General features: G+C 38.9%; 1 protein-coding gene across 14 annotated transcripts in view; it reads left to right on the forward strand.

Annotated features, from left to right (window-relative positions):
- Positions 1-3,030, forward strand: part of PARD3 (par-3 family cell polarity regulator) — a 481,499-nt gene extending 478,469 nt beyond the window's left edge. For all 14 annotated transcript variants that reach the window (XM_080384293.1, XM_080384294.1, XM_080384290.1 and 11 more), the window contains one exon: positions 924-3,030. In XM_080384293.1, coding sequence (XP_080240419.1) covers positions 924-1,317 — 394 coding nt within the window. In that variant the 3' untranslated portion in view covers positions 1,318-3,030. The remainder of the gene's footprint in view (positions 1-923) is intronic.
- Positions 3,031-13,836: the final 10,806 nt, after the last annotated feature.

Genomic DNA, 13,836 nt, shown 5'->3' on the forward strand with positions numbered 1-13,836 from the left:
CACATAAGCAACTAAATTATTTTCTTATTGATTAATGTTGCAATATATTTTATTTTACTGCTTGATACTCGTACACTAGTTTTAATCTCAAAGTGGGTATCTGTTGCTGGAGCACAAAATTGTTTTACTTTATCATCACCAATCTTATTTTAAATTCATAAAAGCATCTAGCAGCTTGATAGTAAATTAAAGCTATTTCAAAACCATAATCTGTCTTCAAAATAATGTGATGATTTATTGTGAAAAGAGATAAGAATTTGTAATTCCTGTACATATTTGATTTATTTATCTACCCCCTGGAGCCAAAAAATGAGAAAAAATGGTTATCTCTACCTTTTCTTTTATGAAAGCTATAGCAAACTGGGAAACAGTCCTGATAGCACGAAATTCCTTAGCTCTGGAAATGGAAAGAAGAAACTCTCATCTGTGTAACTACCTATCAATAAAGAGCTTTATCTTCTGACTTGTGCAATGTTAGAGCAAGTGTTTTAAGGACCTGCCTGTTGCATTTTTAATCAAGTGTGAGTCTAGATACAAATCTTTTGTGAGTGACTACAAGTGCTGGCTGTTATCTGTTTCTTAGGAAGCACAACAATGTGTATGGTCTTTCCTAGTCTGCAACTGAACTGCAGCACTTTTTTTCTTGAGAACATGATGGTGGTTGTAGCACTGAATGGGTTTTCATGGCATATTCCTCCTGGAGAGGACTAGAAACATAGTGCTACTCTATAGGGAATGTTCTCCCAACAAAAGAGGCAAAGTGCCTCTTTTGGACAGAAGAGAACATGACTTTTGGAGAATACTACAGGTGAGGGAAACCTGATGGCATTTCAGAAGCACCCTTCTTTCCAGGGATTGTTGTCAGTAACAGTAGGAGATCCAGAACATTTGTCTTAAAAGACTCTTCCATTTTTTCTTTCCAGGCAAAGCAGAAAAAATGCCAGTTCTGTATCTCAAGACTCCTGGGAGCAGAGCTATTCCCCTGGCGAAGGGTTCCAGACTGCAAAGGAAAATCCCAGATATTCCAGCTACCAGGGATCGAGGAATGGCTACATGGGGGGACATGGCTTCAATGCCAGGGTAATGCTAGAAACACAGGAACTGCTTCGTCAAGAGCAGAGGCGGAAAGAACAACAACTGAAAAAAAAACCTTCTTCTGAAGGGCCTAGCAACTATGACTCATATAAGAAAATTCAAGACCCTAATTATACCCCTCCTAAAGGTCCTTTCAGGCAAGACGTACCGCCTTCACCATCTCAGGTAGCGAGGCTGAACAGATTGCAAACACCAGAAAAGGGAAGGCCGTTTTATTCTTGAGGTGAAGAAAATGAAGATCAACTTACCATGCAATAAGGAACATTTTCATATAAAGACACATATTTTGAGAACCTTTTAAACTGACGGTACTAAGGAGTATATCCATTGTCTGTTTCAGTGCCTTTAAAAATACGAGGAAAGTGTTGGTGGGCCTTATGTCTTTGCCGTTCTGTCTCAAGTGTTGGATTCATGGAAGGATGTTCCACCATTTGACAATCATAGTGGAAGTGAGCAGCGCCACCCCGGTGCGCCGAGTCCCGTAGCCCAGTCCAGTAGCTGTCAATGGCTTGTTACTAGGACTTGTTGTAATGTGTTTTACTTTGCAGTGACTTATTACACCAACATGCAGCATTGTGGCATAAAATTGATGAATCTGAGGTTGAAAGAAGCATTGAGATGTCCTTTTTTATTTCTCTCATGTCAGGAGGAGGGTTGCATATCGCTCTTGAGTGGATATGGCTTAGTTCTACTCTGGATCACAGTTGCAGTTCTGAGATGTTTTATGGTGGAGTCAATACCAGTCTTTGTTGATCAATATTTAAGTGTCTATATGCTGAAAAACTATCCTCCTATTATGCACAAATGCACTCTTTTTTTTTTTCTCTCTCTCCCCACTCTGAGCTTATTAAAAAAGCCTTTATCTTGACTCATGAGGAAAACAATATTAAGCTTTCATTTATCCTGAGAATCCTGTTACAATTGCCTTATAATCTTAATACAGAGTCCATTACAAATGAAATAACTGGAGAGAGACTATTTATACAGTCACAGCCAAGCCCTTGATAAGTATATTTTACTATTTTATTAAAGATGGGAAATTATGAACAAACATTCAACGACTTCTACTTTGCTTTACTTCTAAATGAGTTTGGTCATATGACACGTGTCTAGGAAGAGAACTAGCAAGGGTATCATGCCATGGCCATCTGATATACAGTTGTCTTTGGGCAAATGTTGGAGATAGCTTAAAGCAAGAGAAGAATAAATCATTTTTTTCTTTGGATCAAAAAAGAAAACAATTTCTTCTTTTTACGATTTGTGAAGCTTTGTGGACAGTTGCCTTGTGCTTCCGTATACTGTATTGTTGCATCGTGATGCTACATTAAAAATAAACCTTTAAGTATATGAATGAGAGGTAAGTGGAGACAAACTGTTACACATCATCCTGAAAACATGTCAGTATCCAAAAATAACTAAAGCAAAAAAGATTGCTCTAGCAGTGAGTAATATTTGAATGTGCATATGGGATATGAGAAATTCCTTCGCAACAGCTGTTTATATGTTTGTTGGTCTGAACTTCATGTATTGTAAAAAATATAACTGGGTTGCTGAAGTGCCTGTAATCCTGATGTGAAAAGGCTTGAGAATGGATCTCAGCATATCATGTACAAAAAAGAAAGAGAGAAAGCAAGAAAGAAAATCATGTATTGCGTGATTAAAAAAAAAAAAAGCCTATTTTTTTTTACTGGCACATTTTATTTTTGCGCCAACTTGTTTCTAGAATACATGTGAAATATCAGCACACATATCTGTGTCTTTTATGCCTGTTTGTTAATGGTTTTTGTTGTTAATAATGTACTCCATGTTTAAAAGTTGTTATTAGTGTAAGCACAGTGACATTGGATGACAATAGCTCTTTTACGCAGAATTTACCAAACTGTGTAAAACAGCTTTCCGTGTACATATGAAATTTAGAATAAAAGGCTGTTTCCATCCTTGTCTTTTTATTGCCTGTAGACCCTTATGAGAATTGCTGCAGACATTGAGTTTAAAAGTATTTAACAGATGTTATTTTATCCTATTCCGAATGTTTTGCCTGTGTCTTTCTGTGAGTGCTTATAAACATTGGTTAAAAAAAAAAAGATTTACAGCCCAGCTGAACACCTGAAGACTATATTCACAGGGAAAAAAACACTCTGTTTGATGTCTTGTGTTATTTTTAGGCCATACCTGTGACATTTAAAAGGTACATTCTTAAGACTAACCTCTGGCAAGAAATCTTTTGTGTTGCAGCGTGGCGTCCTCTCCCCAAGGACAGCACTGTCAGAAAGGCACCCTCTGCACCCTGACCAAACCCGGGCACGTGTGAGGAAGCCACCTCTGCACTGAGTGTGTGCTGTGGGTTCTGGTGGAAGCCCTTCACAGGAATGTTGACACGGTGAAAAATGGGAGAAGGCAGTTTTATGAATAAAGCAGTATTTACAGTGCCAGTGATACTCTGTTTCCCCCATTAGTATTGGAGCTGTGTCTGGTTTTCCCCTCATTCCTCCTTTTGTAGGATACTGCAGGAATGTCAATCATAATTCTGTATATGCATGACATCAGGCTGTTGCCATGGCAATAACAGTGTCAAATTATTCACTGTGACTTTTGTGTGGGATCTCAAGGGGAGGAGTAGCAGGAGCTGCAAGGTGGACAGGCAGCTTTCGGTGACCAAATGAACTAAAGGGATGATTTTGCTAAAGACCTAAATTGTAGTGGCTTGTAGTTGTGACTGGGGAAATAATTGCATTTGCAGTTTTGCAGGCCTTGCTGTCTCATCTCCTGACTGCATTCCCAGATTACATAGTTTGATGTTTCTATGGAATTATTTGGACAGGCCAGTAATTGCAAGTACTAAAAAATGCATCCACAGGAATGGAAAACAGGTTGAAGTCCTTTTCAAAATAAGGTCTTTGATAAACTGTTATAGGAAAAAGGGCATATGCTTGGAAAAGTATGAAGTACGGGATGTTTTCCATGTGAGGATGGCATATGTTAAAGTTTACCCTTCTATGAAACTCCTCTTCAAGGTGTTAACAATTTGCCATAATTAGATGTGTTCATGAAAGAAGGCAGATGTTCTCTTTGGGCCATGTCTGTGTTATGTTAGTAAAGTATAAGGTCTTTTTCTGGCTTCATCATCCTGTCTTCTTCCTGACATAGCATAGACAGGATTTCTAATATTAACTCCCGTAATTTGCAAAGGGCGATAAGGAAGTGGGAGGGAGATATTTTAATAGAAAATGACCTTTAGTTCTGCATAGTGAATGGATTCAAAAGTTAATTGAGCTAACTACATTACTGCAGTAATTTGTTTGTGGACGCATTGCCATTATGAGATTAACTCTGTAACATTAGTGTGTTTAGGAATGGTCACAGGACAGACCGTAAGGGAGTGTACAGCATCGAGGAGTGGGTGTAAAGCTTGCATATTTTTCTGTTGAAACTGAAAAAAAAAACATCTGCAAAGCCTGCTGGTTTTTTATCAAAATAATTTGTTAATGCTATTGACATTCCATGGGAAAGTTTAATATTACTAATGCAGAAGACTGCTACCTTTCTAAAAAAACCCTATGTCCCCTTGCCTTATAGGGCCTCCTTGGAAACAAGAGTGCAGCCCTGGTGAGTTATTGCATGGGCCAGATAGTTTAATATATGTCTTTGAGAACTCTGCCATCAAAACCAGCAAAAAATGGCATAGAGCCCAGCTGAACATGGTCGGAAAGTACAATTGCCATTTATTGCTGGCAAACAGCAGGAAGAACAACAAAACAAAATTTAAACTCATCATGACTGTAGATATATGGCCTGCCTTTCAAAGCTATGCTGATGTTTTGCTCATGTTTGCTCTGTTTCTAACATTGCATTTGTCTGTGCTGGGTATGTTGAGAATGGAAGGGAAGAATCCTTGGCCAGAGAAGGAAGAGATGCGCCAGATTAGCAGTGTTGGCTAAACACAGGATATTCTTGGGTAATTGAAACCTTTGAACTTGCACTGTTGAGACTTAAAGTGAATTTGGCTATTGCATGCCCTGGCTGGCAAGTCTATTTTCAAAATATTTCCTAATTCTTTTTGCTATGCCTGACTGTTCCTACATATTTCTCTCCTGAGTTCTCAGTCTAGTTCATAGGAGTTGTGAGGAATCTGTCAGGAATGCAAATGCAGAAAAAAACGTATCTGTTTTTTAGGCTGCTGTTGTGCCACCACACCCTGGCCTTCCAGGCTCAATTTAAAGTTCAGCCTTAACTTGGCAGAGGAAGAGCAAGGATCAGAAATCCAGGATGGGAGATTGACATCATGAAAGTAAGGTTTCTGTGTGTGCATGTACAAGGGAGACAGAGGCAGAGAGAGGCACAGACTGGAATTGTTTGCCTGTAATTCATGTCCAGCTTGAAACCCTCTTCTAAAAATCTTGTAGCATTTCTTCAGAGGTTTTTCCATCTGTGCAGAAACCAGCTGATGATTTGATGCACATGGTTACTGTTTCATGCCTCCTGGTACATCTCTTCTATTTTGTATCAGCATCACACTCTCTTTTGCTTCTGCTGATTAATTCTGTTGCATTTCTTTGTTTCTCTAAATGGCATGCAATTCATTCATATCCTAGGCTGCTTCTTGCCAGTGATTGATATTTGTCTCTTACCTTTGAAAACTTACTTTAATATTTTTCTGTCCTTGAGAGTACTGTTAACTTTTGTAATTTACATTTTAATCACATTTGAAAAATTGAGGCTGGAAGCTTGACTTGGGATTACACAAAAGCAGACTAAAGAAAATGGCTTTGATTTCTATTCTGTGTGCAGCGCACACTTCCCAGGCAGTTGTAAGGGATGGTACAGAGTACTGTCTGAATGAGATGAAGGAAAATATCAAGCCCAGGAGCTTTGGAGGAAGAAAAAAAAGTTAAGAAAAGTTTTGAAAATATTTATGCCCACTGCATGCTATCTACCGTGAAAATAAATAATAATTCCTTAGAAGTATAACTCTTTGTCTGACTGGCTGATGGTTTCACTGCTTAGGCAGACGTGACTGTGGTTTTAAGACAGCGGGATGGAACGCTGCTTGCGCCCTTCCAAAGGATGCCAGGACCCACTTCCCTTGCAAATTGGCTCCCAAAATACTGTTTTCAGCTGCACTATCTTACAGCAACCAAGCTCTGGAATGGGCTTACATTCACACATTGAGCTGAAAACTGCAGTGACATCTGTCAGAGGGAGGGTTGAAGGCCGCAGGTGATAATAGCTTCAGTTATCTGATTTTAATCTGCTTGTTTGTTGGAGTAATCTTTGTCTTAGGAAAGTAAGAAAAGAAATTAAGAGTGAGGGAGAGGAGTAAAATATGGGCAAAAAGGTTCTCCCCTTCCCCTATTGTCACCATTACAGCCACTGGTAGTTAGTTGCCTTTTTTTCTCTTTTATGCCCCAAATGCATAAAAAGTGATAAAATAGTTGGCAGCAAAACTCATGACCCTCCTGGAGATTCACTCTATTGTGTAGCCCATAAGATGTGAATTAACAATGCAACAAGTAAAACAACTCTTGTGTGTGGGCTTCCCTGGGCTGTTTTTAGATTGTCAGTCCCTGGGACTAGGGGCTGTGTTTAGGTTTTTTCCTATCTAGAACTATTGTTGGCAGTAAGAGCTAGTAAATATTTGGGGTGGGGGTGGGCGTGGGGGGGTGGTGTGTGTCAGTGTGAAGGGAGCTTTCTTAAAGTTGGTTTATATGGATTTTTGCAACAGGTGCATGAGTGTCCCCTTTTAGATGTACTCCTAGTCCTAGCAATAGTGTCATTTGTACGTACAGAGCATATTGCTGGAATTAGTAATAGCTGCATTTGACAGTTAAAATGAGTTCCTCGGGTCTCTTCATGTAATTAAGCAACTACTTCTTTAAAGCTTTTACACAGGGAGGGAGAGAGAGATGTGTTCCTTGTGGAAGCAGGAAATGCATTCCTATGCTTGATGTTTGAAGGTGAAGAAATATCGAGAGGTATTTTAAGAGACTTCAAGGAGCTGCAGCCTTCCGCCAGGAGCCCAGAACAGTTATCACCTTCGTGTTCAGCAAGCTGGAGAAGACATTAGTTTTCACTGCTCTGCTGATATAATTCTTACTCCCACTTAGAACTTGCTGAAGTCTGAGACCCCCTTCTGGGTACCCATCACATTTTATATCCTCCTTAGGGGCAAGCGCAAAGCTTCGTAATACTTTGACTGTAGCCAGGCTACTAAAAGCCAGTAGGCTCTTAGGAACAGGAATGTCTTTGCCTAAAACTTCGTGTCTAATGATGATGTATGTTTTGTTTCATTCTTCTAACCATCTGTCGGTTTCTGTCTGTCTTTCTTACTTTTCTCAGTGTATGGTACATTCAGGCTTTGCTCTGTGGTCCAGCCCAAACTGGAAGAAACATTTAAGTAAGTGTTTATAAACAGTATTAATGATAATTTATTAATACCTGAATAGTTGTTTTCTGGGCTGTGGGCCACAAAGGAAAGCAAATTTATGCTAGAGGAACCACATCTGCATTTGCAGAGGAAATTCAAGTCTAAAGGAGTCTTTTCTCGCTTTAGCTTCTGAAACTTAGTGAAGGTTAATCTAATCAACTGCAGCATAACAGGGACTGGAAATGGCAGTGTCTTGTTTTAGTGCCTGGTTGATGGTTTGCAAAAGTCTATTTTTGTAATCTGGACTGAGTTCATTGTAATTTTCCACATACTGTTCCTCACTTTGAGTACTGTATAAAATCCTATTAAAAATAGAAGCCACTAAATTATGCAACCTGTTGCTAACCAAAAACTCAGTTAATACTATAGCCAGCAAGGTAGAAATAATTTGTGTTTGAATATCCCATTCTTTGTTTAAAATATAATGCACAGGAATTTTTATTAATAGTAGTATACAGAATTTTACAAATGCTCATTCTTGTTTTTTGAAGTCAGTTTGCATGAATAATTTTCTCATCTTTATGCAGCAATTTTCCACATTTTTGTTGACTAAAATATTACTAATCTAATTTCCTATTAAAAAACTCATTTCCAGCATAGCAGAGCTGAAAGGTGCTACCAAGCATTTAGTCTTCAATTTACATACAACAAGCCCTGTAATCTGATGGGGGATTTCACACAAGGATGGCTGCATGCAATTAGATGGGCAAAGAAAAAAATTCCGTCCAAGGATCTGCTCTACAATAATTTCATCTGTTGGGCTCCCATTGAGAGTTCCTCTATTGTTAAATTGCTTATTGATGTGGACTTAAGAGTAGAAAAATCTACACAGTGTTGTCATACTAGAGTTTCAATGTTGTTTGCCTTTTTTTTTTTTTTTTCACTTTTTAATTATAATTTGCATTTGTTAGAAAGGGACAAACTAAACAGATTGGAATAATTCATTTGAGTTAACACTCATTTACAAGAAAACATTAAGCATTCTCCAGATGAAGCATCAGTCATGAAAGACAGAAGGATAATCCTAACATTACAACTCAAGTAAATTAGTTTTCGGATATATATTCCAGCATTGCATGAAGCTGTACCAATTCTTAATTCTGGCATAATAATATGCACTTTTAATTTATGCCAGAAATCATCATTACAACAGAGAGAGGATTCACTGTTTGTGTTTATTAATGTGGGAATGTTGGAAGAGTATTTGATATAAAATGTCACAGTCTACAGTGATTGGAGCTAAACAACTGTAAAACTGATTGAGACGATTTGGGCAGATGATAAATATAAATGACAAACAGAGCTCCACGCGCTGCCATGGTGCAAGCACATCCTGGTGTTATGCCTCTGGCATCACAGAACAAGTGGAACCCTGGGAACCTGATGCAGCCCCTTTGGAAAGGTGGTGAGAGAAGGCAGAGGGTTCGGGACCACGGTAAGTACAAGCCTGAAACACATTTGCTCCTTCTGAGTACAAGGGGATGATTCGTAGTGGCCCACATCTCATTTTTGAAGACTCACACAACTTAGCAGTGTTTGTCCATAGGTGGACAACTGAGGTGTGTTTTTTTTAACTGCATGACGGTGGATACAAAATTCTGCCGCGTTACACTGTGCCAACAGCACCATCGTAGTTGCTTCTCAGAAGCTTTGATTCCAAGCTGGTAACTCACTGCCCATGAAGGCCAGGACACACCTTTCCTGCAAACAGAGGATGGAAGGAAAGCAGGACAGGGCACTACCTTGCCCTGTCTGCATGGTAGGCTGCCATTACCACAGAAGAAGCTGTTGTCATACTGTTAATTTGTTACATTTCTCTTTAATTAACTGCTATGCTGTGAATTTCACAGTTGTGTCCTCTGTCGCAGAAGGTTTGAGATGCCGGACTGAGGCTGGGAATGAGCATCTGGAAATCTGACTTGGTGCTCTGCAGATCTCAAAAAAAAAAAAAAAAAAAAAAAAAAAAAAAGAGAGAGAAGAAAAAAGGTATGTTACAGAAAAGGTATGTTACAGAGTTACAGAGCAGCTGATCTGTCTTCTAGTTATACCATGTGTGTTCTCCCAGTCCACAGTAGACCGTAAATGAAATGTGGTTAAGGGTTTATCTCCCTATAAATACCATGTCTATTTATTAAATGGTGAGTGATTTGCATTATTATGACTTTTGATTGGTGATATTCAGATCCAGCTGGTAAAGTTTCAGCAAGGAGCTGGGAGAGCAGCAGCAGTCCATCTATTGTCTTGAGTTGGCGTTGTGAGGCAGCAATGAAAGCAATACAGGCAGCGATGCAGTAATCTAATACAGAATACAGGCTCCTTCTTTTGTTAAACATCTTCTCCTAAAAATGCTGGCAAGTACACATTGTTTCCTTATCATTTTTTCCTCTTGAGAGATTTCAATTCCATTTACCCCACGGGCCCAAATCCTTCCTGAACACATGAGTTAGACAGCAAGGAGGATTACTAGAAATAGTGCAGACAATGACCAAAAGCTGTCTTGCATGCCTTTTCTTTCCAGCCAGCCACCCACCTTTCATTATCAAGGGGATGAATACCATATCTGACTGCATAATCAAAATCCAGTGACCTGTCAGAGCAGGCAGAAAAATAAAGCTCTTTTGCTGTTTCCCTTTGACTAGGTTTCAGTTCTGGAACCCTTTTAACCCAGATTTTCTGACATATTGTAACCTGTAGGCATTTAAGGGTGCAACCACTCAGCTAATATGTTTTAGATTGTGTCCTTATAATATATATGGGATATTTAGTGTCATGATGTCTGGTAAAATTTGAGCACCCTGATGCCAAATTAGTAGTGTTTAATTAAAAGAGCTACAGCAAAGAACAGCTAAAGCATACTGAACAATAGAAAAGCCTGGCCAGTTTCTTCAGGAATTTTCTGCCTGTGATGTTTGCCAGCACATTCCTGACAAATGTCTAAGGTAAAAATGAATGTTCATTTGGATCTTGAATGTCATTCAACGTATGGAAAGAACCGCTTACTTTAAATACAGTCCAACATAGACACCAATGGAAAAGCTTTTCTTTTTTCCTTTTTTTTTTTCCCCACTAATTCCTTACAGTGCACTTTAGTGGATTAATGCTGGCCAAAAGTTCAGAGAAGGTCATACAAGGTGCTAAAGGGCATATTCTGTTGCAAAGTTTAAACCTAAACTCCGTCCCTTAAAGCCAACTCTAGATTTTGTAGAGAATGGGGGGTGGCTTATTTTTAAATGTTTTTTCCATACAGTATGTTTCTCCTGTTCCCTCTTAATTGAGTCAAAAAAGCAGCACAGCTCAACATAGATGTAATACTTTTCTTTGCAGATCGGTGGGAAGGGCTGGTTTCACACCTCCAGGATAACTGTGCTACCAAAGGGGGTCCCGGAGCAGGTGCCCCAGTACACCCCTCATGTCTCTATGGTCTATTTGTCTCTGAGGTTAGAAAGCAGGGAAATTTCTATCAGGTCTCCTCTCAAGGTCTCAAAGGGTTACAGTATAGGGCCCATCCATAGTCATTGCAGATTTCCATTTTGTAGACTAAGCAGTAAGTAATGTGCTGACCTATTTTAACAATAGCTTTTCTACACTTTTGGAGAGAACAACTGAGAAAAATATCTGGGATTCCTTTTTTAATTTTTTCCTTTCCTTTCCTTTCACGGAGGTGTTAGTTGGTTCCCTACCCAACCATTTTACACACAAAGAATGAAAATATTTTCTTTTGTAACACAGATTCTGAGGCTCCAAAAGTGAGAAATGCCGTTTGTCCCATTTATTAGCAAAATGTGAAAATTACAGAAGTCAGCCTATGAGCGTGGTACCAAACTCAGCAGCAAGCAGTGCACTGCCTGATTGTAGCATGTTAACACTAGACCTAGATCTGTCTAAAAGTACTTGACAAACTGTGTCTTGGCATCAGGCCCTGGAGTCTTTGGTTACCATTTTTTTATCTTTGAACTGAATGAAAATTTAAATTTTAATACTGATAGCTTTCTAATTGGCTGATTCTTTCAGCATTTTCAGATTAGACTGCAGTCCTAGGCAAATACACAGTTATAGAGAAGGTCTCCACAGCCAGAGATGCATCTCCACTTAGCGTGCAGAAGTAGTATTTTCTAGACATTTATTTTGTGTGACAGAGAAGAATTATCATATCCTAGTGAAATATTTTAATATTTTATTTCAAATTTTAAGGTGTGCAGTTGCTGGATAATGAAAACTACTTGAAAACAAGCATTTTTGGGGAAATGTACATGAATCAGAAGGATGCTTATTTTGTATTTTCACTTCTTATGATCTTCAGAAAATGCTGACTGCAGTCAGCAATGTTGGCAACAGTCCTTTTTCACAGAACCCTTGAAGTATTGCAATACCTTATTGCCTGCAACAGCCAGCCAGGCTTTTAATAAATTAGTCCTGAACGTATAGATAGATTCTGGAAAGATTCTGAGGTCAGAAGAGACCGCTATAATAATCTAGTGTATTACCTAACTTCCTTTTTTAACACCGACTGTAGAATTTCGCTCAATACTTCCTACATCAAACCCAGTAACTTGTGGCTGAAGTCAAGAAAATCTTTCAGAAAGACATCCAGTTATATTTAAGATGATATGGGATGGAGAATTCACCACATCCTTTGGCAATGTTCTTAGTTTTTAATTGCTTGCACTGATAGAAATTTATCTTATCATCAGCCTAAAGTCTTCTAACCTCATCTTTGATGATCTTGTGTGCCTTTTTGTGTGCTCAGTCAAGAGCGATATAACATAGATGCAGTTTTACACACTGAGCACACTGCGCCTCAGTAAGAGCTGGCTTCCAAATAAGAAACATTAGTCTTGAGTCTCAGCAATTCTGACTGTGGCAAACTTGAGCACCCAGGTCCTATAAAAGGAGGGAGGGAGGGAGGGAGAGAGGAAAGGTGAAGTCCAGAACAATGTTATGTGCCGAACTTCCATCTGCAAACTGGACACAGTCAACAATAGAGAACAATTTTGAAAACGTGGCCTGTAAATGCCACAGCTTAGAGTCAGAAATACATTCTCAAGATAGTGCCTGCTATCAGGTTAGCATTCTGTTGGTGCTTCAATATGTCTTTAATGTTTTTTTCATGTTTCTGTAACTAAACCCAGGGTTTTTTTACAAACTATTAGCCAGTACTGTGATCTAGAGATAATTCTTAATGCTACTTCTGTTTGGTATAAAATCATGATGCATTGTCACCTTGAACCTACCATCCTCTCATAAACAGCTTTAATCTTATTCTCCCTGTTGAACAGAGGCAGTCGTATATCCTTTTGTAGTCAAATCGTAGGATCTGACTGAAGCCGTTTTCAAAGAAAGGACTATATGTGATAACTGAAAATTTAAATTTGATTTGAAAAGCTCAGATAAATATTTTGTATTCTAATAGATTTTTTATTTTTGTATTGAGGACAAAAAGGAGAGCAGAAACTTCAGCTTCAAGATAAAAGTCTGTTGAGAAAGCCTAAACCAAAACTGATACTGCAAATCCATTTTTTCCTTTTCTTAGCTGATAATTTTGTCTCCGTTTCTTCCTCTAAACACAGAGGGATATTTGCCATTGCAGTGATAAAACTGTGAGCAACATAGAGTTCAGTCATGCCAGGGAGAGAATATGATACTTTACATGAACTTGTCAAGGTAATGTCAATTAAAAAAAGAAAAAAAGCAAAAAATAGGCACAGAGTGACTTTTTAAATCTTTCACAGAGATCTTATCTATTCATAACCCAAATCAAAGCAACTCTGATTGCTCTATCAAGTGTAATATATAATTAAGGCAATTCAGTCCTAAGGTTTGGGGTTATCGCAGTTCTTTTGATTTGAGTTGCTGATTGTCTTAGTGAAAGAGCTGGTTGGGAATTTTTTGACAGAGAGGTTTTCATCTTAAAGAAAAATTGATCTGTCAAAAGGAAAACTTTATCGTGAGGACAAAGCCTGCAGAATAATCTATAGCCCAGGAGTTACAGCACTCACAAGTGCATGGTGGTGCAAGTCCCTGCTCTCAGCCAGGGTAATGCCCAAACCACACCGCGCCAGGCACTCTCTCCTCTTGTCTTTGTTTAAATCGTATTGTAGTAAATGCCCTCACTACCGGGCTGTATTTTCAGTCCCTCTGTCTCCCTGCCTGGTTTTGATTTGGTGATTTGGCCCTGATATGGGAGTGAGAAAGGTTTGAAATGCTAAGAAAGCATTGTCCTACACTAAACATCTTAGTTCTGAGATCTTTGTGAACTCGCCTGCCCTGAAGCTTGACCTCTGCCGTCTGTTTGAATGTTCATTATGCCAGGGACCCGG

The sequence above is a fragment of the Falco punctatus genome, assembly GCF_963210335.1.
Source record: "Falco punctatus genome assembly, chromosome: 4".
Lineage (NCBI taxonomy): Eukaryota > Metazoa > Chordata > Aves > Falconiformes > Falconidae > Falco > Falco punctatus.